Source organism: Neodiprion virginianus, chromosome 2, assembly GCF_021901495.1.
Source record: "Neodiprion virginianus isolate iyNeoVirg1 chromosome 2, iyNeoVirg1.1, whole genome shotgun sequence".
Classification (NCBI taxonomy): Eukaryota; Metazoa; Arthropoda; class Insecta; order Hymenoptera; family Diprionidae; genus Neodiprion; species Neodiprion virginianus.
In genome coordinates this window covers 28,408,927-28,435,579 of record NC_060878.1, presented here as the reverse complement: position 1 = coordinate 28,435,579, position 26,653 = coordinate 28,408,927, and the positions used below count along the sequence as shown (strand labels likewise).

Genomic DNA, 26,653 nt, shown 5'->3' with positions numbered 1-26,653 from the left:
ATATATATATATATATATATATATATATATATGTATATTTCGCTCGTCTCAGCTCGGCACGGCGCGAATCCCATATTATCTTCACTTTTAACGGCTTGAGTGATTCCGTTTTATTAAAAAATGAAAAGTTATTCCAACCGATCCAGGCTGCACCGGCGGCTACCTCAAAAGACGAGCGAATATTTTCCCACCTGCACAGCGGAAACTTGCCGCGATTCGCAATCTCGATATTGAGTGGTCCACTTGTTTTTTTTTTTTTATTATTATTCTCATCATTTTCACGATTCCTTCGTTTTCCTCTGTCTTTACGTCTCTTCGTTTTCTTCCACCCGACATTATAACCGTTAGGTATTCCGTCAAGTTTGACAGTTATAACAAATTTCCTCGGCAAGCTGATCGCAATGAGATTATTAGCTAATTTACAACTCAAGCAAGACGTAACTTTTTAGCACCAGTTTCTCCGGGTGTGATGATTGTTGAAATTTTAATCCGCATACTGGTTAGAAATGAAATCTGCATCGTCTGTGAATATCCGTCGTCTCTAACCTCGGAAGGTGGATTTGAAATACATGTATCGAATCCGAGGAATCCTTTACCATCTATAAACAACCACTGCGAGGCAGATCTCTCATCGTCATGAAGTCCGGCTCAAACGCAACACCACAAATCCCGGCAACTTCAACCGACCAAGAGGATAATGAAGCAGGTCCAACCAGGTAACGAATTAACTTCGGTAAATCTTCACCCGTTTCTTCTTCGAAACAAAGGCTTCTAATTCGCAGGGATTTTTCTCTAGGAATTATAAATAACAACCCTCGAAACGAACGAATACGTATTCTGCTATATATATAAACTTTGTTCAGTTCGGAAATTAGCTACGAGGATTTGGCATGCTGCGGCAAGGCAACGTGCTGCGTTTGCTTCCGTGACGTATCGGTGACGTCGCCGTTGGTAAAAAGATGCGAGGCGGTAACGTGGGGCACGATATTCTGGTGCGTAACGAACTCAGCAACGGTCCTTCTCTCCTGGGCACTCTTGTACTTCCTTACCGGGGACCTGGCCGTGCCAGGGGGTGCGATTTTCAATCTCCTGGTCCTCGTCGTCTGCGCCTACTGCTTGGGCTGGGGTTTGGCTTACATACCGCACCTTCACCTGCCACCGGTTTTCGGAATGCTCATAGCCGGGGTGATCGCGCGGAACACTGGCGCCTACAACATCCGAGATACCATAAGCTCGAAGGCTATGAGCACCATCAGGAACTTCTGCCTGACCTTCGTAATGGTCAGATCCGGCGTTCAGATAAACACGACGCCCCTCCGCAATTATCCGTTATTCCTTTTGGTCCTCGCCTTGGTTCCCTGCACCGTGGAGATGGTCATCGTCACCTTGTGCTTCAAGGGGTTCCTCGACTTTCCCTGGGACTGGGCCTTTCTGGGGGGGTAATATACCCGATTTCACATTTCCGAGCCACTTGATAAAAAAAGTTACACGATTCGCAGGAGCGTCATTGCCTGCATGTCGCCAGTCGTTACGGTCAATTGCCTTTTGGCGCTCGCTGATCAGGGATTCGGCGAAGACAAGGACATTTCGGGGACATTGTGCGCGGCCTGTTCGATAGACGGTGTTCACATCGTGGCCATATTTTCAATAGCATTTTCGGTTGTTTTTGACGGTGAGTGGTTACCCTCGACAACGTTCGCAAGATCAAGGCGCTCACCGCACACTCGAGTGTTCAGTGCTCGAGTTTTCAGTAGGTGATAAAATGATCGTCGAATCAACCTTCCGTTCCATTTTCATCGCAGATTTCGAAGGCGCCAAATGGTGGTCTTACCTGCCTCGGGGGCTTCGCGACATGGCCTTTGGAATTTTTGTCGGAAGCAGTTTGGGCCTGTTTTTGGTATTTTTTCCTCACCAAAGCCACGTGAGTACTTCACCACGAAACATTTTTTAAAATTCCGGTAAAATTATCAGCGGAAAATTAGCAATTTACGATAACGAGCTGACGATAATCTCACGAGTAATACTCTGACGATTTTAATTGCGTTTAAATGAATATTTTTCACAGAAATACGCGACGTTCTATCGCATATTGAATCTATCCCTCGGTGCGCTGTGCTTCAGCGTTGGAGCAAGCTCGTTCGTCATAACTGGCGGTGGATTTTTGGCCACGGTCATCATGAGCTTTATCGTATGCACTGGGTGGAAGATTATAGTTAATAAATTCGACGTGAGTCCCAAAAGAGATTGTATACCTGCTCAGCCCCCCTTTTCTTTTTCGTTTTATTATATTGTAGTTCGGCAAAGAGAATATCCGCATTTAAGAAACGAATGAACAAGGGGCAGGGATCAATGTTATAATCCTTTCAACGAAAGTGCAGGTTGCTCCGATACGGAAAGTGGTGGGAATTATTTGGCACATATTGCAGCCAGTGTTATGCGGCGTGATTGGAGCTGACGTGAATTTTTCACATTGGACGGCAATCCGAACTGGTCTCTACGCAGCCTGCATTTTAACGGGTCTTTTGGTAAGTCGATATAACGAATGGTCAGGGATAAAAAATAGCAACGAACTTTCCACGACGGTGAAAAAACTCCCGTTCATAACGGTTACTCATTTTTTCAGGCTCGCCTGACTTGCGCCATATTGTCAACTATCAAAATGCCGTTCACCATCGGCGAGAGGATTTTCGTCGCCGTATCTTGGCTGCCGAAGGGCACGGTTCAGGTAATTTTGCAATGTTCAGAGATTTTCGGGTTTCAATTAGGAACGAAAATTTCCAAGCTTCGCCCTCCTGCTCTATAAATATAATTCTCTAATACGAGTAAATGCATAGATCCAAGAAAGAAGAATCGAAATTCTTGCGTCATTTGACTGCCACAGTTCATTTTTTCGAATTTACAATCGATACTATCCACCTCAAATTAATTGACCAAGTATTTTCACTTCGGTTACCGTAATCTTCGTCTTCCCAGATCAGAATCCAAATTTAAGCCGCTTGAATTTTGGTATTTAGGCTGCCCTGGCTCCGATGGCTTACGAGCACGCTTTGGCGAAGAATAACACGAGGGAATTGGAGCTCGCTGAAGACGTTTTGAAGGTGTCCGTGCTGGCGATTTTGTTCTTCGCCCCGATCGGCGCGATGATTATGATGATGACCGGTCCTCACTTGCTCAGTCGAATTTCATCGGATGCAATGGAGGAGCGCAGATTACAGAGTTTGAGGACGTTGAGCATGAAAGTTAAAGTGAAAAAGCCGGACACTTGAAGCTCGTCGAGTGGTGCAAATAAGTTTTTTTTTTCTTTTTCTTTTTTTTTTTTTTTTCAATCGCGTTCTCCAAAAAATGTACTGCTTCTTCGACTTCTTTCACGATTGGTCTACATAGATTCAACTTCTTACGTAACAATCGTGGCTTTTCTTTTTTTACCATTCAAGTTTCCCTCATAAAAATATCTCCGCATTTCCTGACGTACTATACCGCATTATATCTGTAATGTGAAACACAAGAGCGGTTCTCAGGCATTGAGCCTTGGGTTTCCCTTGAACTACCCTGATGGTTTCGTTACACTCGGATCTTCTCTTGACGTTTCAAAGGAAATCCTTAGCCCCGGCTTTAGCCCACTTTCAGCCGGAAGAGCAGCGAGTCTTGAAGCCAACCTCCTTTCCGCATTTTTGCATTCACATCTCGCCTGCACCTCAGCGCCGTTTCAGGTCTGCGTAATTCACAAAGCCCCTAGTCGGAACGGGAGAAAATTGATAACGGTGTATAAATCTTTTCTGGTCAAACCGAAGAAAAGAGAGGAAGGAAGCCACTTCAAGAAACACAGGAAATCCTTTGTACAACAAACAGCTTTCGATAAATTCCGTGCATCTCGACTGTATTACGTCATTGTTGTTCACCGCGATCCGCGTTGGGTGAAACAAGGTCAAAACTGGCGAACGAATCAGAAAAAAAAGAGACGAGAGAAACGTTTCGAAATAGAAAAAAAAAAACAAAACAAAAAAAATACACCCTCGAATGGTAAAAAGAGAGAAAATAAAAAATTTCTTCTCGCGCTATTGTCTCATCGATTTTTCGTTAGTCGATATAATTTCCCCGAGTTATTTTCGTATCGCGTCGCTGTATTATGTAAGGTAGAGAAATGGTGAAATGAATGGGAAGAGACAGGCAGCTACGTGTAATATGTACGAGGCGGAATAGATCGGTTGACGACGACGCCGAAAACTTGTCGCCCCGCGTATGAAATAATAATTATTGGTAAACTGAAACTGGGGCGCGTGTAATATAAAAGCAGGTTTGCCTCCTAGCGAGGTGCTGGCGGCATTGTGCTGAAATTGAATCGATATCTATGAACATTGAACAAAGATAAGGAAATCGCATCGTCGCGTTCGTCTTCGCTACTTGCTGCGAGACGTCGCTATCGACGAGAAACAACTAATCGGAATTCTTAGCCAGTATAAACTGTGCGATTGTTACGTATAAATACGTCTGTTTCGCTCGAGTCACTGCAGGAAATTTGAAAAATTTCCTTAACAAAAATATCCATAAACGTATTTGAGGCATCCAATGTTATCTGATCCAAAATGCGTATAATCGGAAGGTGATAAAATCATGCGTCAAGAATGATAGTAGAGGTATACGGCCTTCGGCTGACCAAAAAAAAAAACGATAACTCGAAAGCTTACGGAACGTCTACTGCATGCAGAGTATTAACTAAACGAGAAGTGGAGAAAAAAAATATTTCTACGGGATTCCGTGCGAACCTGACCAATGTTTGGCACTCGTCATTTCTGATTTTGTTTAGAAAATTTTCTGTGATCGTCCCAAGTCTGAAACAGTACCCCGAATTTTTTCAGATTTCTTATTCGAGTGCTCAGTTATTCATAAATATTTAAAGTGATTTTAGAAAGATTTTTTTGACTGGGCCTACTTTAAATTTTTGTCGAAAACCAAAACATCGTTTGCACAGTCTGAAAATTCCCAAAAAATTCTCAGTACTTCTATTTTTTTGGCATATTCAACCTTTGTCATCAACTTCATTATGAAACTAGTCTATAAATATTCTAAGTGAAAAATATAAGGTTTGAGAATTTTTCGTAACTTTCAGACCGTTTAAACAATGTTTTAATTGATCAAAAAATTCAGTGCTAAAAAGAAATGAAAACAAAGATCGACCCATCATGGGCCAGGTTTCGAAATGTTTGGAACAGAAATTTCTGAGAAGTTTAAAAAGCGTCCTTTTCAAAATCACTCTTAATATTTATAAATAATAAACCAGTTGGTTGAAAAATCTGAAAAAACTCAAGGTACTATTTCAGAGTCGGGACAATTGCAGAAAAAATTTTGAACTTAAAAAATGGTGAGCGTCAGACGTTGGTTGGGTTTGCATGAAATTGGAGATAAAAGTGGAGATTTTTTGAATAGTATCCGTGTGCAAACATCTCCCGTAAAACGTTCTCTGTAAATTTGATCACATCCGATCGCTGTCGAAATCGACCGATCTAATATTACACACTAGATTTAGCAACACGTTAAAATTTTTTCACGCTAAGGATTTTATCAGGGATTATTTTTTTTTACCATAGTTTCAATTTCAGAAGGTTAGCAGAGTGGTAAAAAAGTGAAATCGCGATACCTACCGTACCAAATGGAGTTTTACGGCATGGATATAGGCGATAAAGACAAAGATTGAAAGTCTTATTTTCGTGCCGGACACGGAGATTGAATCTCGTACGTTCACGTCTACTTCGCAGGCATACGAGTAATATTTTATTAATCATTTTGCTAGCGGTGTTGATCAACACAAGGTTGTTAAAAGATGACGAGGTGCAGCGTACTTAGGCGAAAGAACAAAGCCCGGGTGAAGAAGGGTGGCTCACAAAGGATTAGTGAGAGGTTCTCGCTGGTTGGCCCTCGGGTTTGTTTCCCGTTGAGCTTTAGCCCTAACTAGTACATACCCACCTGCCTGCACGTGTGGATGTGCGATACGAAACATTCCTCCTTCGGCGAATCCCAGCGTCTCTACACACGTATGTTATACATACAATATAAGCTGAATGCGGCAGCTACCCTTCGCTGCAAATCTCACCCTTCCCGATCCCCGTTTTGCTAAAAGTGCTGCACCACTTCGGGAGGCGAACACTCTGCAGCCCTGATTCTTATGGAACAATGAAAGATCTGAATCAAAGGTCGGGGAGATTAGCGTTATGACTGGAAAACTTGTCCGGGAAATAAAGATGCCTGTTGGGAAAACCGGGTCTGAAAGTTTCCACTTCATTTCTTCGAGGAAAGGACATTTCGGCGTTCCGTACATAAATTTTTTCAATTAAATTTTACAGCGAAAGGCGAAGTGCTATCAATGGGACAGTTCAGACGGTAGAGACATTCTTACTGTGAAGAGGATTCGGAATGGCGGGTACATTTGAGGTGTCCACGGGGAGGAGGACTATCTTATCTCTGTCGTCAAGTTTCGTGTTACAGGATCGTAAAATCTCATAGCGGAACATTTATTTGCCATTCGGTGTCTCGAATGATTTATTCCGAGCGTTTTATCGCCCGGATTTGATCTAGCAAAGATGCGAACGTAAAGAAGTGCGCATCGTATTTACACGGCGTCATGTGCTCCTGTGCTTCGCATCATCTGTCTATGTATATGTATATGTTAAAGGTTGGAAGGCATCCAAGTCCGAAATCCCAACCATAGAAAACCTGTCGATGTCCTCTCGACTAAACATTTCCCCGAGGTCGAGAAAACTCCCGAGACTGATGCAGCGCACCGGAAGTCTACGTATAACAAAAGACAATCAGACCTGCGATTTTCCTGACACGTGACTGAATTTTTATTACTCACGAATTGCGTGAGCCAGACAGCCGTGAAACGGAAAAGAGAAGAAAAAAAGTCAAAGGGAAGAATAAATAAACGAACGGAAAAGTCTACAGAGAGCTTTTCCGTATGCAGCACGGTTTCTTGTCCGTTTCTTCTTGGCCTTTTCTCAGTTTCCGCAAAAATATTCCACGGCGCGAGTCTGGTGAAAAATCGAAACACACATATATAGGGTATGCATTATGGGTATGGCTGTAACACGCGTAAATACGCACACATATCTACGTAGGGAATTATCGGTTATTCGAAACAAGTTTTCTGCCGAGAAGATTTCCAATTTCAGAAAATGAGATTCGGGTTAAGCTTTTCCACGTAAATGCTCTGCATATCGCTTACGGTGCAGAAAATCCAGCGCTGCGCGAACGTCGCGTACAAACGCACGAGCAAATTCGAATTGACCGAAGCTATTTTTGGAAGCCACGTCCCACTCATTCGTTATACAAAAGCTCGGGAGATTCGCCTTTTTGCTCTTTCAATTAATGAGTGATACGCTCGTGAACATTCTATTCGAATCAAAATCTTTCATCATGATTCTCAAGTCATTCAAATCGTTTCCAGATAATTTTTGGAATGCATAAGATTAATGAGAAAAACTGGTCATCCAAATTTCGTAAAGATTCATTAAAGATTGTATAAATTATGAATATGTCGTAATTTTGAAAAGCAAGGCTTTTCACGATGATTGCGCACACCTCAAATACGCTCGAGATTCGCGACATTTTAATTAAAAATCGTGGGATTAATTTGATAGTACTCAAATTAAATGGACACGGTGTGCCGCCGGAAAAGAAAAACAGACAGTTCTGTCAGTTTCCGGTTCTTGTTCTCTATATAATAATTTTTCAACGTCAAGTATGAAGAGGAAAAAGTTGCGAGAGAAAGGAATCGGTGTACATTTGCGATACAAAGATTTCATGACCGTGAAGAAGAGAATGGTGAAAGTAGGTACATGCAACTATACATGCGCTGGCAATGAGAATCGTAGAAATTCACATATTTCAGCACGGTATTATGGTTTAGGTCGATAAGTTGGCTCGTCGCCAGTCAGACGCCTATCGTTTGCGTTTCCCTTTAACCGTAGTACGAACCCGCTAGTCTCAGACTAGTTTACAATGCAGTATGTAAATAGAAGATAAACACAGCAGCATCCAATCGCAGCACTCGCAGAAAACATATATATTTACCGCTTTGTTCGAGGTATCTGTATCGCATGGTCAAATAAATCTCCGGTCAACAACGGATGCAATGAAATAAAACTCGCGTCAAAAACAGTCCATTATACCTATCTCGCCCTTGTTAATGTCCCATAATTATCTAATGGTTCCGCTAATTGTCGAATTTTTTGCTTTAGGGTTGCGCACCTTACTTGCTCTGCATTTAATTGTATAAATCGACAGGTTAGCACGTGAAACATGCAACCGAGTAAAAATAGTTCGAATCCTGTTATTGAACGGGCTTGACGGGTCGGTGTTCGATGCGCCGATGAGGTATGCAACCTGGCGTACATTCCAGCCTTGCGGTAGGCTGGTTGAGATGAAAAAGTGAAGCGCTCGCGTGAATCTATCGCGGAGCTTCGTTGTACTTAACCTAAATGTGCCAATCGAAGTCCTGCGATTTTGTAACGAACAAAGAGATGTGACTAGTGGCTTTGTTGGTCAAAATTACGAGACCTAGCTGCGATAGTGAGATGTAAGATTCAATACTCACCCCGACATCTGTTGTCGATAATGCGAAGCCCTCTTGTTGTTCCTGAAACATCGTCTACAACAATCTTCAGTCAGCTTCGATAACATTGTTAATGGCGTGACCTCCATCGGTAGAATAGATCGCGATATTTCAATGTGACACAGGTTTGGTTTATTATCTGAAACTGAGATGATAATTTTTTTCATAATCTGAAACAGATTTATGCCGTTCGTTTTTTTTCTGGGGAAAATGCGACTTAAAGTAGGGTTGTTCGTCGAAGTACGAAATCGATTACTCTTATCACACTACGATACCGGCAATTTACAATTTTTCGATACTGCGTCATTATATGCACGCGAATTATAGTGAAATGAATATTTCCATGTTGCAAAGGAAGCGCAGAGATGCTGAGCAATCGGCTTTTTACGATTTAATAATCGTCAACGATCGTTTAGTAATGGGCGAAATATTTACCACGCCACGCAGCCGCCATGTTTGTGCTCGAGGCATTGCTGATATTTGGAAAATAATAATTTCTATTTCGGTCAACTTGTTCAACCCCTCGACGAGCTGCGGTAGTCCTACTCTTCATGGAGAATCTGGGCAAGGATAAACGTAAATTTCACATCTGTGTTTACAAGTTATTAGAAAACCTGTGACGAGGGTAATACCAGTCGGTCAAACGTAAGCGGGACATCGCTTTAATCGGTTCAGAAGATAGCCGAGAAGCTGTTCTGGTGACATCTGCGCGGTGCCGGAGGTACCAGTTGGAGTGAACGACTATCTCGCCTTGCCAAACAGTGACCGGCTGTTTGCCCGAAGCCCAAACGTGGATATCGTACGCGAGGAAACGTACGAGTCAAGAGCACGACACACAGCAAGGAACACGCAACACAGGGGCAGCCGAGCCGAGAGCAGAAAGTTTGCCGAATGGTTGCTAATACGATGCGTTAACTCGGACTAAACTTAATTGTAATGAAATATAACTGGCTGTTTAAAACCGTGGAACGAATTCACCTTGACCCAAAGAAGCAGGTAAAGAGTAGCTATAGATCGATCAGAAGCGGTTCTTCTCTCCTTCCCGTTTCCCGATATTCCGCCGGGCACATAATATCTCGCAAATCCAAACGTATTATTTATCTTTATAAGTCTATAACGCTCCGCGACGTCTCGCCCGTCTCTCTGCTGCCAATTTCACAACGCACGTAGGTAATAATAAAAATAAGGGACGTCGCAGCAGATCATTCGTCCATCTCGGCCAAACCTTCTACATTAACGGTCTGTCCGTTGGATTAAATGATTTGGATGACAAACCTCGTACGATACAACCGACACGACGTATATGTATGTAGTAGCCGCGGTGTCAAATTTACGTGTTATACGTTCACTATCGACGGACGAATGTCCGAATGTCTTTTATCACTTTCCCCCACTTACCCCGCCGCGCCTCACCGCAAAACGTTAAATCAGTCGTAGAACGGTGCACGCAATAGCTGAGAAAATTATCTAAAAATAATAAATAAATCAAACAAATTTCGGCAATGTGAATCGAATCGGGAAACCAGAAGAAAAAAAAGATGTGCGTGGAATTACGCTGGGGTATAATTTACGAATTGTCTCGTGCTAAAATCCCATTTCTCGACCTTTTCATCCCTCCCACGACAGCAGCGACCGTGCTAATAAAATATAAATCGAAATTTAGGTATGTAATTCACGTTTTACGCAACCAGATCTTATACAATCCCAACTGGCTATGTGACCTACGACAATTCGATTATTTGTTGCCGTCTTCGTTCATCGATCCGTTAAAAATACAATAACATTGTATTCTGGAATTCTAGAGCTAGATTGAACGGCCTTTATTTTCGTCAATAATCTTCGGTTTCTTCCCCCTTTTACTTTCATGCAGTGTAATAAGAAAACATCCCCTAAATGCAGGGTACCTCATAGTCCGAACACCACTTCAATTTGTTAACAAAGTGGTATCTCTGATTTTTCATATTTATTCCCTCCTCGACACCAAGTACTTCCCTTCCAGGCATCAAAGCTTTTGTATGTATTTATATTTGCGTTCGTATGCGTAAAAACTTTGAATTCGAATTGAAATTTTTTGGTTCATTTTGTTCATTCATTGATACTCGTGGGCTATGAGCGGTATCACAATCATGCGAACGCCATCTCATGAATCAGTCGAAGCACATCCGCATACGTGCATACACTCACTGTTCATTATTACTATTTTATGTCCACACTGAAAAGCATTAATTATTATTATTTGACTGAAATCTAATGATGAATCTCTTTGAAACATTAATATGCCTGTTAATAAATACAAAAAATAAATCGTAATAGCAGTGACGAAGAGCTTGTTTTTTGTCCAACAGAGAATCAGATAAATGGGCAAGATCAAGAAGAAACCTGACCTGGTTCATTGCAGCCAATCCCAAAATGTACTCAGAAATCTTATGCTGCGAGAGTTTGGCCTTCGCACAACTCACAAGACAAGTACACGAGAATTGGAACCTAACGCAGAAACCAACCTCGTACTTAAAGATCACAAAGAGCTGGTACATAATTTTTCTTTCTCCATGTTTTATTTTATTTATTTTTCTATTCAAATCATACTTTATATTCCGCTTCTTTCTCTTATAGAAATGTGATGTTCCTGGTGTACCAAGAGCCACATTTCTAATGGTCTTTAGTCCTGACGGGTAAGTAGCCTCATTTTATCAGACAATTAGCAACAATCGAATCCTTGGATAGAATAAGTCTTTCCTAATGATTTTATAATTACTTTTTTCACTGGACTTATTTCTATTGCAACAACGTTTGTAATCGCCGCTCTTGAGCAATGGATAACGAGTTATAAATGTTTGGAAAAATCTACGTCTAACTTGGCAATTTCCTTGAACTACGATTCTCGAGGTCGGTCTAGTTTATTATTAATTGAAGCTCTATATAATCTGAGGAAAAAACGTAAAATTAATGGGACGTAGCATCTTGGGCTCGATCTAAATCTGTCCATAAAATTCAGTCTCTTGAAATTCAAATAGGCATGGAAACCAGGGAAGTTTTTCTGTTAGAATCATCTCACTCATGGAAATATAATTTTTAAACCTTTCTCAGCTCTAAAGTTGCGTCTACACATGGAAATCACAACGTTTACATAACGGATCTAACTTCAGGAAAAAATATTCGAACGTTAGCTGGTCATCCTCGTACACCATGGTGCATTGCTTTTCATCCTTCTTCGAATGAGATTCTAGCGTCTGGCTGTCTGGGTGGCCAAGTTCGTGTCTGGGACCTCAGTGTAAGTATTTAATTTGCAACTTTTGAGCTACCTAACTTGGTCCTGAATTTTTAAACATAATTTTTATTCTACATTTGCTAATCAGGGAGGTAGCGAAGTATGGAATGCTGACAGTGAAACTGTTATCGCGTCACTCGCTTTTCATCCATCGGAAAGATTACTTGTTATAGCAACTTACAATGAAGTCCATTTCTGGGATTGGAGTCAATCGGAACCCTTCGCTGTAGCTACAACGAGGAATTACAAAGAGAAAGTTAGGTAAGATCGCTCTTCTATCAGTGTTTCTACTATTCCAGTTTTGTGTTCACGCAAGTCCAATTCGAGATATGATTTTTATTTCCCTGATAATCATTTTATTTTTTATATTTACGCTGGATAAAATGATTGTTGTTGCCCTTGAAAACTTCCATATTAAATGAAAGAGTCTGTAACAGTGAACGTTTTGAAGGGTTTTTAGAATGTTGAATGAACCAACAATAGTAACAGTGATCAACATCGCATTTCAGGTACGTCGCCTTTGATAATTTGGGGAGAAAATTGATTACTGGTATCGCAAATGATCCTCAATTACAGTCACAGTGGGATCGTTCCCCAGCAGACAATGTACAGCACTCGAGATCCAATCTTCTAAGGTATGCAAGAAGCTTTGCATCATTACATAGATCAATAAAGATAAGCAACTGTTGATACTAAACGATCAAAGGTAGCTGAAAGTGATTTCTAATAACTTTTCTATTTGATTTTAGGCCATCGAGAGAGAGATCTCAAAATATGGATGGTTCGCCACCCTATCATTTATGGAATCAAGGAGTGTTTTATGGTGGAAGATGGAGGGATAATATTGGAGATCGTAATTCTCGAAATAATGACTTCAGGATGCAATATCGTAGGAATGCTGTACCTGAGGAAAATCCAGATACAAATAGAAGTAGCAGTAGCAGCAGCAGCAATAATAACACCACCACCAACACCGCAACACCAACCAGAAACAGTTATCGATACTTTGACGAGTACGTAAGAATGCGAAGAGAGCTAGAAGCTGACAGGCATCGCTTTGGTGATGAACAAATTCATAGATTACGCCTAAGTGATGAAGAACGAGATTTTCGTTTGCGTAGAAATCTTACAGATGAAGCAATTATTTTACTACGCAGCCAATACTTTCTTCACACAGTTTGCGAGAGGCTCGCCTCTTCACAACCCAGTAGTCCGCCTGATGACGGTGGTGCTGGTCCATCGCAGCCACGTGGACGCCAGTCACCACCGCCACAACTAGGAAATGTCACAATTGAAGTTCGAAGAAATAATTATCTAAATTTCGATTCCGATTCCAGACGAAATGCTATGAATGTTCTATTGGGGAATACAGACAGGACTGCCGGGAGTAACCAACAAGCTGGTGAAAGATCAAGCGAAAATAGCAATGATGAGGAGTTGACGTTTACTTTGACACGCGGAAATACCTACCCAAATTTAGCAAGCGTAGAACAGCGTCACAACAATTTAATTCGTAGATCCGAAAGCTTGGACCAACGCATAGACAATCTGTGGGAAGAAATCAATGAAAGACTTGAACGTGTGAATACCCAAGATACAGAACGACGAATAAATTTATGCTACAAGAATATCGTTGATCAGTATGAAACTCTTGCCCGAAGGTACCTCGATATCTCTAGAAATCGTGACACGGTATGTTTATTTTCATTCAATTTCGCTGAGTTTCAAATTACTGTAATTGAGATTAATTTTTTCTCATGCTGTAGTAGTGAAACTTGATTCGATGGAATTCTGCTGGAAAAATGAATATACATAATATATAGGATATAATAGCAAACATTGACGAATGATAGTTGGCATTATTTCAGATCGATCGTGGCACAGATCCGATGGATATGCCAGAAACATCGAGGGGTCGTTCATCGGAGGGGATGCAAGAATCTGATAGAAGCGAGCCAGCCACAGAAACATCTATACGAAGATTGAGAAATGAATTAAATAATAGCGCTCAAGCCAACAACAGCAGCCTGGAGAGACTCCAGAGGTACAGACGTCTACTTATGGAACGTTGGGAGCAAGAAAGAACAGAAGAGACAAGCATACAACAATCCCTTCAAAATTTGAGAGCGGGATTAAATGCTACAGCTGAAAATAATAACTCCTGTCTAGCGAGACTTCAGCAGCTGCGAGAAAGACTTCAGGCACATGCAGCAAAGCTTTTTGCAAATTCGAATAATCGAAATCCTATACTTCAGAGATTGAGGAATGTTTTAAATATTGAAATAGAAGCTCTTAATTATATGGAGGTCCAATTTACCAACACTAGTTCCAGGATTGAACGCCTAAGGGATGAATTTCCGATGTACAGACAACACCAAAGAAATCGTAATATCGTTTCTAATCCCAGTGAAATAACATTGAATGAGGCAGAATTATTTGCTCATAGGCATAACGCTCGGCCATACAACAGAGATTTGCTCCCTACTATCGAAGGTTCATCGTCCGGGGGCCAACAGGATAGCGAAATATTTTCATCTGACTTATTGCCTGAAACCAGCAGCTATTTAGCTCCAAGTTCCATCCCAGTTTTTGATATGAGAAGCACTTCAGAAGGGACTCAGGCTGGGATAGACAATAATCCACCTCAGGAAACTTTGGACAGACAGAATTTAACTGCAGAAACCAGTACAGTTCGAGGACCTGTGCGACCCAATAGACGAAGACTGGGTACTAGTGCTACGGGAACTGACGGGGAACCACCCCGACTGCGCCGACGTCGTGAAGGACGTTACCTCTGGTATCCTCAGTATAATACGAACACTCGTACGTGGATGGAGATACATGGTGAGTCGAAGATTGATGTGGGTGACATTGTGCAATATTTTTCAACTTCGTTTGGAGTGAAATACACGTAGTTGGAATAGTGTTTGAAAGAGCGTTCAATAGATTGCAGATATTCATGCGAAATTCAATTTTTAATAGCAGGCCACTTATATTTTGAGGATCAGAAATAAGAGAATTATTTTATTAGAAATATAGTCTTATCTGACAGAAAATTAAAAATAGAGTTTATAAAGAATGATCTCACTGTAAGTACAAAGTAATGAAGCTTCGGTGGCTCCTTTCATGTAGAGAAAATTTATTTTCAGCATCAAAAAGTAGATACTGTTATCAAAACTAAATACCATAGGAGTTCTATGAGTAGGTCTCTGAACAATGTTCCAAACCCTTATCATGCATCTTATAACAGAAAATTGTATTATTCTTAACTGAACAAATTGAAGTTTGAAGTTGACAAATTCATTTTCGTAATTCATTTTTTCTGATACCATAGGAGATAGTTCTCAATCAAGCGATGAGGCACATTCGGCGACAAGTTCGCCAGCTACTTCAAACTTCACTGTTTCATCACGATCTGCTTTCCAACCTAGCATACCTAGGGTCTTGACTCAAGATCAGCGCAGCTCAAATCCGAGTGGTCCAGATCAAACATCCGTGAATCGAAGCGGACAAGCAGTTGATACGAATAGAAATGAACAGTCCAATGATTCAATAAATGAGTTGAATGAGTCCAATATCAACAACATGAGAAACAACATGAGAATAATAAGAAGCACCCAAGAGATTTCACAAGACCTACTCAGAGTATTAGACTCTTTCCAAAGAAATTTAAACACTGATCAGCCAGAGATCGAAAGAAATCCACTGGAGGAAAGTTTACCTGACGATAATGTGCGTGAACAATCAGAAAACGGTTATTGGCTTCTTGAAGAAAATAGCAACTCTGATTCAAACCATGATGAACCAGCTGAGAACTCAAATACAAATACAAATACTAATTCTAATGCAAATACAAGGCGATGGACCAGCCGGTGGATAAACTTAGAGCGTGGTTCAGAAACCGATTATTTGTTAGATCCAAACAGACCATCCACTTCCGCAAATGAACTTCCTCTGACACCCGGCACGAGGATGAGGACATTGAGTGAAAATTTAGAGCACAGAATGAATGATTTTCCTTCCTCAGAAGAAAGTGGAACTCGGAGCGTTAGGAATAGTAGAGACCAACTCTCGCCGGTTTCAATAAACTCAACCCGCTACGAGCAGCCACCGTTGTTCCCCTTTCGGAGTCTGCGAGAAAACCTTACGAGAAGATTAGAGATGAACCAAAGCGGGGTGGCCGAAGCGAGTCAGCAAACAAATCAAGATTCTCAAGTGTTGGAGGAACAAGCAATACACTTACCTATAGAGGTACCAGAATGTACAATTGAAGTTTCATCTGCAGACAATGATATTCCACTAGAAGAATTGAGGGCAAACATTGCAAATCCAACTGAACAAGAGTCGGCAGTCTCTAAGTTGCAAAGAAGGCTTGATTTGGAACGTGCTTTTTACAACCGGCGCTTAGCTTCCAGTGCCAGGAATTCAACCAATGCTGATGACAGGGCTGTAGATGGTAGTAGAGAAGAAGAGGGTTGGAGAGGCTGGAGAGTTTGTCCTCGCAGACAAAGTCCGGGGCAAACTGATGTTCTCGGTGTTCGTCAAGGAATACAATTACTAAGCCGGCATATAGATAACATGCAACGACTGTGCAGGTAATTAATTGATTTAAGTTTTGGGAATGATACGAATCTTATGTAGTTTAAGAACATTAACAGAATTACTGTCCAATTTCAGAGCAAGATTGGAAATTGTTCAGCTTCAACAGGTGCGCAGGATGTGGGAAGATCTGCAGCGAAAAATATATTCACTTCATGTCACAGTCAGAGTAGCTATGCAAAATAGTGATGACCAATCACAGCCAAGTACCAGCGGAAGTAGATCAGCTACTCCGTCAACATCAACACAAAATCCTGCAGCATCCACTAGTGATTCGCAGAGTGAAACAGCGAAGAATTTCAAGAAAGCAATCCTTGAAAATTACAAGAGAGAGAAAAGTGAGACTGACAAAGATGCAGCGAGTACAACGGTAGACCAAAGTCAACCATCAACATCAAGAGGGGTATCGAACTTATCAACATCTACCATGAAAGATGAAAAATCAGATGACAGTGAGGCAACGCGAATTAACTTGTCCAACTTATTGCCAAGCGAATCAGAATTGAGACTTTTGAACCTACATCCTCAAAGCTTCTCAGACATATTCGGATACCTGTATTCCCAAAACGCTCAGTCTGCGAATGAGTCTTTAAACCTTGACTCACAGTCTTCGAATGCGACAAACGCTGCCAATGATCATACATATTCCAATTTAGCTACACAAAGTGGCTCCACTCAACTTCCCAGCATCTCAAGTCTTGTTTCGAACATCGCAAGCAGTTTAAACTTGCCACCATTTTCAGCCGTCACGTCTTCGTCACACCAACCCAGTGCATCTAACATCATCGATTCTACTGCCCCTTTGCCAAGTATATCCAACCTTGTCTATGCTAATAGTAACACAGCAGTGCCAAGCACTTCAAGCCAGTCTGCAACTTCTAATTCAGGAACGTCGCCCGAGTTCTCACCAAGCAGCTCGAATCCTTCTGGTAGGCAATTCACTTACGAAAGAGTTTGGAGATGTGGACGTAGAATGTATTTGAGGTTTGCATACGTTTTTTAAAGTATTGAAGCTTATAATCACAATCTGTGTATTGTGTTGAATTAAAGTTTTGTTCTTACGTATTTTTCAGAAGGCCAAGGATGTTAAGTTTGGGGCTGCAAGGCATAAAGAGAAATGAGTCCAGACCTCATATTCCGAATAGTTTTTCCCGTCGTGAAGAACGTATTCACCTAAGACGCATAAGAAGATGCTTCCGTTCTATACATAGAAATAGAGAACAAACAACAACCGAATCCTTGCAAGCAATGATCGTCAGATTGGAATCTCTTGTTCAACAACAGCGTGCTTTAGCCAGAAATAGTAACGCTCTCAACAGAGGCTCGGATAGCGATAGCCAGCCAGAAAATGTTAGAGATAACAATAACGGCAATCAAGAAATGGAACAAATCCGAGAAATTACTAGACTTCGTGCCAGGTAATGTTCATGTGTAAGAAAGTCAATACAATCGAACCACACTTACATAAAATAATTATGAATGAGCTACTTTGCCCATAGACAAAAATTAAAGGACTTACATATTTATACAAAGTAATCCTTGTAAATAGTAATTGTCTACACTAGGTGCAAGAATATTTGTGTGTATGAAACACGACAACATGATGCATGTGAGATTTTAAATAAACGGGGTTCGATTGTATTTTACTATTTCACAAACTTCTGATATAATACAATAAATTTGGGTAAAATTTTTTCATACTCACCCTAACAAAAGTGTTCGTATTTTCAGACAAGTACTTAGCTTGATGGTCGAAAGTCTAACGCAATTTTTTGAAGAAAATCGTTCATGGAACGGATCGCACAGCAATGTACTTTGTGAGCAAATTTATAGTGAGTAAATTGCACTGTAATACTTTCATATTATCGAATCGACCTATTTATTTATACTTCCAATCATAAATACTTTTTTGCAGAAATGTATGTACTACTACATTTGGCATTGGAATTAACCGATCTTCTGTTAGTACAATTGGTTTCAACAAGGCGCGAACTCGAGTCAAGTCAATACGGCCCATTTAGCTCTGATTTGTCAGCTCCAAATCAAAATAGAACTGGTGAGCCCAGAATAAACAACAGCGCAGATAACAGTCTTCACACGGAGAATAATCGAGAGAGTACTCCTAGGGCCAGTACTAGTGGAACCACAACAGAAAGGCGTCGAACTTTGAGCTTTCTGCAAGATTATACAGATGATATTCTTTCAAGTTATACAAATCGAAATTATCACAACATGGCAGAAGGATTCAAAAGATTATTTAATATATCTCTTAGAGATGCGATTTCGTCACGCAGCGATAATGCAGAGGAATCCCAAAATCAAAACAATAGTCAAAGCACGTCGACCACCTCCAACGATGTAAGCGATAATCAGAGGAGCAACTCTAGAAGCCAAGCAGGTACGAATAATAACGCAAGTAACATATCAGCTGAGAATGCTTTATCTGCTGAAGTGCAGAGTATAGTAGAAAGAATTCATAGTGGCACAATCGATGATGGTGATAATAATGATCAACGTTTGCACGGAACAGCTCCAGTTGAACCTTCTCAACAGAGTAACAACAACAATTCTAGTAACAATAATAACGATGAGCAGGAACCTGTGCAAAATCCAAGAACAAACCAAAATATAACAGATAGGTTGGAACGGGTTAGAGATTCTGAGCGAAGCAGTAGGAGACCACTTTTATATCGTTGTAGTAGGCGTACGATGAGTCTGCTTAATCTTGGAAGATCTCTAATGTCTCATCCAAGTATACGAGGGGCCGCATCGTCTCCACGGCAAGGACCTACCAGGAATTCGCCACTTCGGCGGGAGCGTCTTGTATCTGAACCCAATGACGGTAATTTCGGAAGTTCTGGTCACAATAGAGATAGAGGAGTCAGCAGACAAGAGTTCAACGTTCCTGTTGTTCAAGTGAACAACGTTCCAATCAACGATTTTTCTGCAGCGCATTACAGTCGTTCCATTAGACAAAACACACCACCTACTCCTCCGCACACTCCTCCACCGTATTTAATAAACAGCTACTTGAATAGCAGGGAAAGAGGAAGTACCAGCCATCCAAACGACTTCAACGATCAACCAGGTCCTAGCTCATCCCAACCAGGAAATAGTAGGAATCAGGTAAAACATCGTTCCCACGAAACCATAAAGTTTATTGTCAAGCTATTGCCTGAAAAAATTTGTGCAAATCATCATTTGCACGTAGTGTATTGACCTTGAGATTTAATAATGAGTGATTTATAATTTGTTTCTTCTACAAAGATAATGCTTATATATTATTTGCCTTGAGTTTCAAGTCACCTTTTGCCACATTGGTATGTAATAATAGTAATAATATATCATAACTTTCTGGCAACAAAATAATTTTCAGAGAAACCTTCGGCAAGACAGAAATCATGTAGGTATGCGTTTGATAGATTTTTGCACGTGTTCCAAGTTTTTTCCCAGTTTCTTTATTATTCCTTTTGAGATTATTTCACTCCCGAATGAATATGTTCAAATGTTTCATCGTGGAATTCAGTGTTCTATTTATATTCACATTTGGAATCTAAGCTATAGATCAGGGTGTTGCAGAGATTTAACATGGATTTTATTCTCACAGTTTCGACGGTGGTTCATAGCACAAGCAACTTGGAGAGGATCTCGTTTCTTGCATCCCCGAGTACCATACGGTTATCCATCTAGCGGTGGTGGTGGAGGAGGTGGCGGGGGTGGGAGTGGGGGAGGAGGAAGTAATGGAGGTGGAATTGGTGGTGGAGGAGGCGGAGGACCCGGACCAGGACCAGGACCAGGACCAGGAAGACCTGGGGGACCAGGGGGACCAAGAGGACCTGGGAGAGGAAGTGGTGTAGGTGCTGACAGTGGACGAGGAGGAGGCGGACGAGGTGGTGGCGGAGGTGGAAGTGGAGGAAACGGGGGGACTGGACCAGACCCAGTAAACGACGATAGCGATGATTTAGATTTAAGGGGTAAGTTTACTGAAAGATGAAATATGAAAATATACGTGAAAATATAGAGATAGAAAGTAATTTGAGTTGCTCGACAATCTCATGTAGTGTATCTGTTATAAGTAATTAAAAATATATATGTTTTACCAGATCATATACCAGTCAGCCCATTTATGGCAACATTTAATGGTTTAGAAGTGCAAAGCCACCGTGTACAAGCTTGGGATTTTTCTGATGGTGATATTCCTGATATTACAGATCGTAAGTAACAAAATCTTACTGTAAAATAATACAAGATTCTCTCTTTGCTTACTATTTTATTAATCAATATTCGAAATTCACAGCTAACAAAAATGTAGTTGTTAAAGAATGTAAGATTCATAATGATGCCAGCGTCGATATATCTTCTGATGGAAAATTACTTGCCACTCTGCTGCCATCAGGTCGTCTCAGTGTGACAACAATGCTAGGTAATACGTCTACAAATGTTACTTTATCTAGGATAATTTACTTCTTAACTGCTGTACCTTACAAGTTTTGAAAATTACATAAATTTAAAAATCAATTTTTCAAACTATTCTGACACATCTCATGATATTTCAGGCGTGTATAGTCTTCAATGGGAAACGTTAGGAGAGAGAATTTATACAACGAAAATTGAGCAAACGGCAGTATCTGTCTCAATTTCGCCAACTCGACAGCACTTGCTCGTAGGTTTAGCATCTCGACGTATTTTAGCACCTGCTCGTCCTCTACCAATGGCTCTAATATTCAAGCTAGTCGATAAAGAACCGGACAATGACCCGAAAGATTCGTCCGGGAATTCGGACAGAGGATACTATGCCAATCACTACATACCAATTGATGCCTACCGACGTCCAGGTGGAATGATAGACAGTATAAACAACTATTTGAGTATCTTGAGACAGAACAGCTCTGAAGATGTTGTGCAAAATGATCCAGTTTGGAGAGAGGAACGTCTAAGAGCCGATCCAGATATTAAAGATAACAGAAAAAGCATGGTGCTCCTAAGAGAGTTGACGCGTAGCAATAGAGAAACAACGGGCTATATGAGCTTGAATTGTATAAGATGGGCACCAGAACCCGGGCAAGGAATGGTCTATGCTACTAACACTGGACAGCTAAATATTTTACATTGATCATCATTGATATTAATGAGATTTAAGATAAGCCAAAAAATATGATGATAGCTATCGAAGTAATCAAGTTTTGAACAATCAATCGAAAATGAAATATATACCTAAATATATATACATATAATATACAAACAAAAAGTAATTTCATTATCTGCATAACTGTTCAGTAACTATTTCTCTGCTCTGTAGGATTTTAAGGCTTGAGACTTGTCAATAAGTTGTTTGAAATTTTCATATTTTTATTACAATCAATTGATTAATAAATTCAGCCCTAAGTCATCAATGCATCGCAACGCAATCCTAGATTCTGCACGATTCAAACATGGAGGGCTGTGCCTTAGGTTTCACTCTCTAAAAATATTGTTTATATGCTCTGATAAGCAATTGTAAAAAAACATATATTAGTCTAATACGCGTTTATTTAATATATATACATATATATACACACGTATATATATATGTATATATATATACACATATATGCAGATATATATACATGTATATATATATATAGGTGCGTGTGTATATATATTATATATATATATATAGGATATGTGCATAGTTTGTAAGATTTCCTAATTGTATTATTTAAAACAAAGCAACTAAACAGAACGTAAACCAATTATCACCATATTTTTAATACCAGGCTGAATTATTTTTATTATGATCTGAGTATTATATTTTAGTCTCTTGAACGTTTTGAAGGAAAAACAAACAGCTTATACTTACTTAATACAATTATACATACGTACATAAATACATGCAAACAAATGTGATAGAACCAAAATGATGGAATGTTTGTGCAAGGTCACTGCACTTTTTTTGTGATTTTAAAATTGAATTGTTTCAATGACGATCACGATCACGGTAATAATGATCTCGCGAGATATAAAGGAAGTTAAGGTAGAACGTGCCATTCATTGATTTGTTTTCGTTTTTGTGCTTTCTTCTCATACCAAATAAAAATCTCTGATTAAGACTTCGTGTTAATTGCAAATTGAAATATGCACGGAATTACTGTTAAGTTGATATCAATGTTGACTTACTTAAAAATAAAAATTTATTAATAACAAGCGCCTCCCCGCCTGCAGCACGAAAAGTAAAATAAAAATAAATATGCAAAGAATACGGTCAACTCTTGAATGTATTTCCATATATTATTAAATATTACATGTTTGTTATATCAATTGTTTATAGATTTTTCTTTATAGAAACGAAACTAAGATGTGCACTGAAACATCAAGTGATTTCCTGGTCGGTTGATTTTCGTTTTATTTTAGTCATAACATTAAGATGTAGCATCATTCTCTTGCGTATCAACAACTTGTAATATAATTACAGCAGTGAGATCAAAAGCATGTAATCATGGAAATAAAATTATTTCATGTCGATCTGAAAAAAATTTGCTTATTGAACTCTCACATACACTGAGTGCAAATTTTAAATTAGAGTAATGTTACAGTATAACAACTCGTATTGAAACCAATCTATTCATCATACAACAAGCTGTGCAACAACTCAGGAGTTTCAGGCTGTTTTAAACAGAGAGAAACTTTCTCTTGTTCTGAGGACCGATACTTTGAACTGTCCAACTGTTCTAAATCTTGATCTAGCATCGTTTCAATTTCCTCATCTATGTATATGGGACTTGCAAAGGATTTGCTGAGATATGAACTACCTTGATCAGTAGAATTAATTGTCTCATTGATGGTTTTTTGGATCTCACTCTCTGTGATGTAGATAGATTGAAAGTTATTTAAGGGGACATTAGAAATTTCGCAATTTCCCTCACTGCTCAAGTGCTGATGAGAATTTGAAGTTTCCGATACAATGCAATTACTGTTATGGCACTTAACTTGATGCTGCTTAAGATTACCAGTCTGTGAAAATGTCCGATTGCAATATGAACATGTATAAGGTCTATCTCCCGAGTGAGATCTACAGTGACGTTGAAGCTTATACTTTGTTGCAAATATTTTTCCACATTCGAGGCATGTCGAAGATGTATTAACAACAGAGAAACCTCTATTGCACAACATGGAAGATGACGAGGAGTCTGTATCGGTATGAAATGTAACTAGATGAGACTGGAGCGATACTTTGTACCGAAAGGACTGATGACAATTTGCACATTGAAACTGCTTCTTGTTATCATGAGTTTCTCTGTGCTTTGTTAAAATTTCTTGCTGATTAAAAGACATGTTGCAAATCTGAAAGTGAAGAAAAAATATTGTTATAATGCCTGACGCAAATGTACAAACATTTGTAACAGATCTAATCACACAAAAAGTGAGTTACAAAGAAAAGTAAAAACATCAACTCTTCAAACTTGGTGCATCATCGCGATATCGATAATTATTTTACCAAAGGAAAGTTTGATGCTTGGTTTGTCACAAAATTGTTTGCAATTCTCAGATCAAGTAATAAAATGATATTAATTGCCACTACATAATTATTGCAAACCTTGGTAATTTTTGTTTTTTTCAAATACCCTAAATTTTATTCAAAGATGTACGAACATTACAAATGAAGGGTCGAGCTCCCGTGTGAATACGTTTATGCCTATTAAGGTGTGCCTGACACCTGAAACTCTTTGAGCAAATATCACAAATAGATTTACGCTTTTCTCTATACGGTACGGTTGCTTTAGATAAAACATCATTTTCTTTCAAGTGGCACAGCATGTCCTGTAGAAATGAAAATAATTAATTTGTTAACAATAAGTTGCGTCAACTGCAATTGTACGACAATGAACATGATTAAATACAGTAAAGATTAATGGCAAAAAAGGACCTCTGCAAAATCAATTTCTAAAGCAGGTGCTGTCAGCTGTTTTTGAACGTTCGCTACCATCAAACAGAATTCGTCAAACACGTATATCTTCTGTTCACATTCAACGCAGACAAATTTCGAAAATGCATCCGACACCAAAATATTTATCACCTGCAACGAAAGTAGATTAACGTCGAATTTTCATGCATCTCATACAATTTTTACTGGTCTTTGATATGTCATTTTGTTCTTCAATATGCGTAATTACCTCTTTCGACAAGTACTTGTTGATTATTGATATCAAGACGGCACCCTTAACCTTATCTTTGAATACATCTGTACCTTGACGCGTTTCCTTCCCACATAACCGACACAATTTTAGAGGAACCTTATGAAACATCATCGCGCTATTAATATTGATATGCAGTCGTATGCTCGTTTCTGAAGTTGGGATAAGAAATGACAGTTTTTACTGCGATTACTGAGGTCCATTGACTGCCACTGACTGCTCACCAGAGATTGTCAATGATCGCCGTGACAGCCGTAAGCCGGCTTGTGTTATTCGATAACATTGGTAACAAAGATGACGACCGAAATTCGGTCGATAAAGCAACGTTCTCTATCGTGCTCCGGCTACTCTAATAGATGTCGGTAACTAGTTAGTCAATTTGAATTCAGATTGCTCAAGACAGACAGTATTCTATTGAAGCATGCAAGTCTTTTACATTTGTCGACGCACATATAATGGGACTCCAATATTCATTGGGTCGGTAACAGTAGGAAATTTACGTACTAAAGCTTCCCGCCCTTAACGGAGAAAAATTATTTTTAAACTTTATATCGCTGTGGCGAACACCGCGAAACAAACGTAACGTTTGACGACCCTCGTGATAATTCCTATTGAGGATCAGTTATGATGTCGTTGTGGATTTATTTACTGTGCCCTGAAATGAAATCGGTTCATCGATATCGACAACCGCTATTTGACCAATGGAGAATGCTTGGAAGAATTTAGGACGATGATTAATCCACTTTGGATCGAGATCCCTGCATTTATAACAATTCAATAAGACTATCATTGTAACTGGACGATTTGAATACGCGAATTTTGATGGCTTAAACGCTTTAGCGATTTCAGTTGATCGATTATACATCACATCAACCTTACCACGAATTACAAATATAAACCAAAATACGCGCAGCTGCTTTACACATTCCGTTCACTAAGGACTCTAGGATCTTCGATTCTAGGATTCTAACCACCTGTCGTTGGCAAAATATTGATGACATATTAGAAATTGATTAAAATTTTTTCATCATTTGCTTTCAAACCCGAGGAACGCAAGTTGTTACATAATTTTCTTGATGATGAGCCGATTTTCGCATCGAATAAGTCAATTATTTATAATAATCGTCAATTACTTCCCTAGTAGTGGAGAATACCCATGCGGGTTATTTAGACCAGCTCGTACAATATCTCGTCGTCAAAATATACTTACATTTGTCGCACGATTTTTTCATAACTTCAGCCGAACTACCGTTGCAAAATATTGTGCGCGACCCTCGGCGAGGGATTGAGATTTCTGAACCGCAAAAACAGCTAAAGCTAACTTCTAATCGCTGTCGCGTGATACTACTGGTATGTAAACATACATTAATGATAAATGACCTCACTTGAAAGTTGTTTTTCTTACTTAAAAGAAATCCAGATCGTTAAGGCGACGGTTTCAATTCCAAACCACAAAAACGAAAGCTGAAGCATTAGGTAATCCTAGTGTATTAATACTTTATACGATAGTCCGAGAGGCAAGGTAAGTAAAGTGCGAGTCGATAATTCGAGGAATTTGAGTTTACTGGTCGGTAAATTAAGACTTTATCGCCGGTTAAGCCCAGTTTTTTATGGGTTGCGATGCGCATGCACCATTATCACAAGTAACTTTAAAGAACATCGCGTCGCTGTACACATGTGTGTTGTTGTCGATATGTAGTTGTATTATACTCACCGGTCGTTCTTGTGGATGTCAGAAACTCGAGATTCAAAATCGCAATGATCGAAAATTCTGATTAAAGGTTTACACCACGCTGCAGCGATATACCAACTTCATTCAAGACGCTTCATCCGGTTATTCCACTGATCTGCATATAATGTTATTCCTACATCCACACTCTCCCCAGTCACTGCTGCTGTTTGGAATGAACATAATCACGCCTCACCTGACCTAATCTAACCTTACTCAACTTGACAAGCATTTGAAAAATGCGTGGAAGGAAAGCGTGATTTGCGAAGTCCGACGCA

At 39.8% G+C, this 26,653-nt stretch overlaps 4 protein-coding genes across 6 annotated transcripts in view; 2 read left to right on the top strand and 2 right to left on the bottom strand.

The window, feature by feature from the left end:
* LOC124298446 (uncharacterized) overlaps positions 1–9,370 on the bottom strand; it is a 180,965-nt gene extending 171,595 nt beyond the window's left edge. Inside the window, exons 1-3 of the mRNA XM_046750466.1 lie at positions 9,241–9,370; positions 9,044–9,168; positions 8,591–8,753 (exon numbers count right to left, since the gene is read on the bottom strand). The gene's annotated coding sequence lies outside the window, so the exon portion shown is untranslated. The remainder of the gene's footprint in view (positions 1–8,590; positions 8,754–9,043; positions 9,169–9,240) is intronic.
* LOC124297793 (putative SLC9B1-like protein SLC9B1P1) lies at positions 538–3,273 on the top strand. The gene is made up of 8 exons (XM_046749107.1): positions 538–716; positions 864–992; positions 1,500–1,672; positions 1,803–1,921; positions 2,066–2,227; positions 2,379–2,525; positions 2,624–2,725; positions 3,015–3,273. The coding sequence occupies exons 1-8, from the start codon at positions 637–639 to the stop codon at positions 3,264–3,266; spliced, it is 1,164 nt and encodes a 387-aa protein (XP_046605063.1). The 5' UTR covers positions 538–636; the 3' UTR covers positions 3,267–3,273.
* Positions 9,371–9,399: 29 nt separating the features above from the next.
* Positions 9,400–22,972, top strand: LOC124298456 (uncharacterized). Its single transcript, XM_046750498.1, has 17 exons — positions 9,400–9,604; positions 10,954–11,136; positions 11,222–11,280; positions 11,696–11,879; positions 11,965–12,137; positions 12,386–12,511; positions 12,626–13,568; positions 13,745–14,720; positions 15,211–16,471; positions 16,554–17,459; positions 17,549–17,893; positions 18,207–18,307; positions 18,391–19,601; positions 20,083–20,449; positions 20,579–20,689; positions 20,773–20,898; positions 21,032–22,972. Exons 2-17 carry the CDS (start codon positions 10,966–10,968, stop codon positions 21,586–21,588), a joined length of 7,617 nt encoding a protein of 2,538 aa, XP_046606454.1. The 5' UTR covers positions 9,400–9,604; positions 10,954–10,965; the 3' UTR covers positions 21,589–22,972.
* LOC124298453 (zinc finger and BTB domain-containing protein 49-like) lies at positions 22,794–26,571 on the bottom strand. 3 transcript variants are annotated; one of them, XM_046750492.1, is made up of 5 exons: positions 26,361–26,571; positions 24,626–24,745; positions 24,379–24,528; positions 24,105–24,272; positions 22,794–23,795 (listed from the first exon to the last, which is right to left on the bottom strand). In XM_046750492.1, exons 3-5 carry the CDS (start codon positions 24,436–24,438, stop codon positions 23,073–23,075), a joined length of 951 nt encoding a protein of 316 aa, XP_046606448.1. In that variant the 5' UTR covers positions 24,439–24,528; positions 24,626–24,745; positions 26,361–26,571; the 3' UTR covers positions 22,794–23,072. The 3 variants fall into 3 exon arrangements, with proteins under 3 accessions (XP_046606448.1, XP_046606449.1, XP_046606447.1); XM_046750493.1 differs by lacking the exon at positions 26,361–26,571 and adding an exon at positions 26,052–26,068; XM_046750491.1 differs by lacking the exon at positions 26,361–26,571 and having other exon boundaries at positions 24,626–24,966.
* Positions 26,572–26,653: the final 82 nt, after the last annotated feature.

Bases quoted from the DNA above. Each gene is read 5' to 3' on its own strand.
- LOC124297793 (XM_046749107.1), top strand. From the start codon at position 637: ATGAAGTCCGGCTCAAACGCAACACCACAAATCCCGGCAACTTCAACC. The intron at 993-1,499 runs GTGCGTAACGAA...CACGATTCGCAG, and splicing joins ACGTGGGGCACGATATTCTG to GAGCGTCATTGCCTGCATGT. The intron at 1,922-2,065 runs GTGAGTACTTCA...TATTTTTCACAG, and splicing joins TTTTTCCTCACCAAAGCCAC to AAATACGCGACGTTCTATCG.
- LOC124298456 (XM_046750498.1), top strand. From the start codon at position 10,966: ATGGGCAAGATCAAGAAGAAACCTGACCTGGTTCATTGCAGCCAATCC. The intron at 19,602-20,082 runs GTAAAACATCGT...TTATTCTCACAG, and splicing joins CAGGAAATAGTAGGAATCAG to TTTCGACGGTGGTTCATAGC. The intron at 20,690-20,772 runs GTAAGTAACAAA...CGAAATTCACAG, and splicing joins TATTCCTGATATTACAGATC to CTAACAAAAATGTAGTTGTT.
- LOC124298453 (XM_046750491.1), bottom strand. From the start codon at position 24,760: ATGATGTTTCATAAGGTTCCTCTAAAATTGTGTCGGTTATGTGGGAAG. The intron at 24,273-24,378 runs GTCCTTTTTTGC...TCATTTCTACAG, and splicing joins TAGAAATTGATTTTGCAGAG to GACATGCTGTGCCACTTGAA. The intron at 23,796-24,104 runs GTTCGTACATCT...CTTCACTTTCAG, and splicing joins CTCGACCCTTCATTTGTAAT to ATTTGCAACATGTCTTTTAA.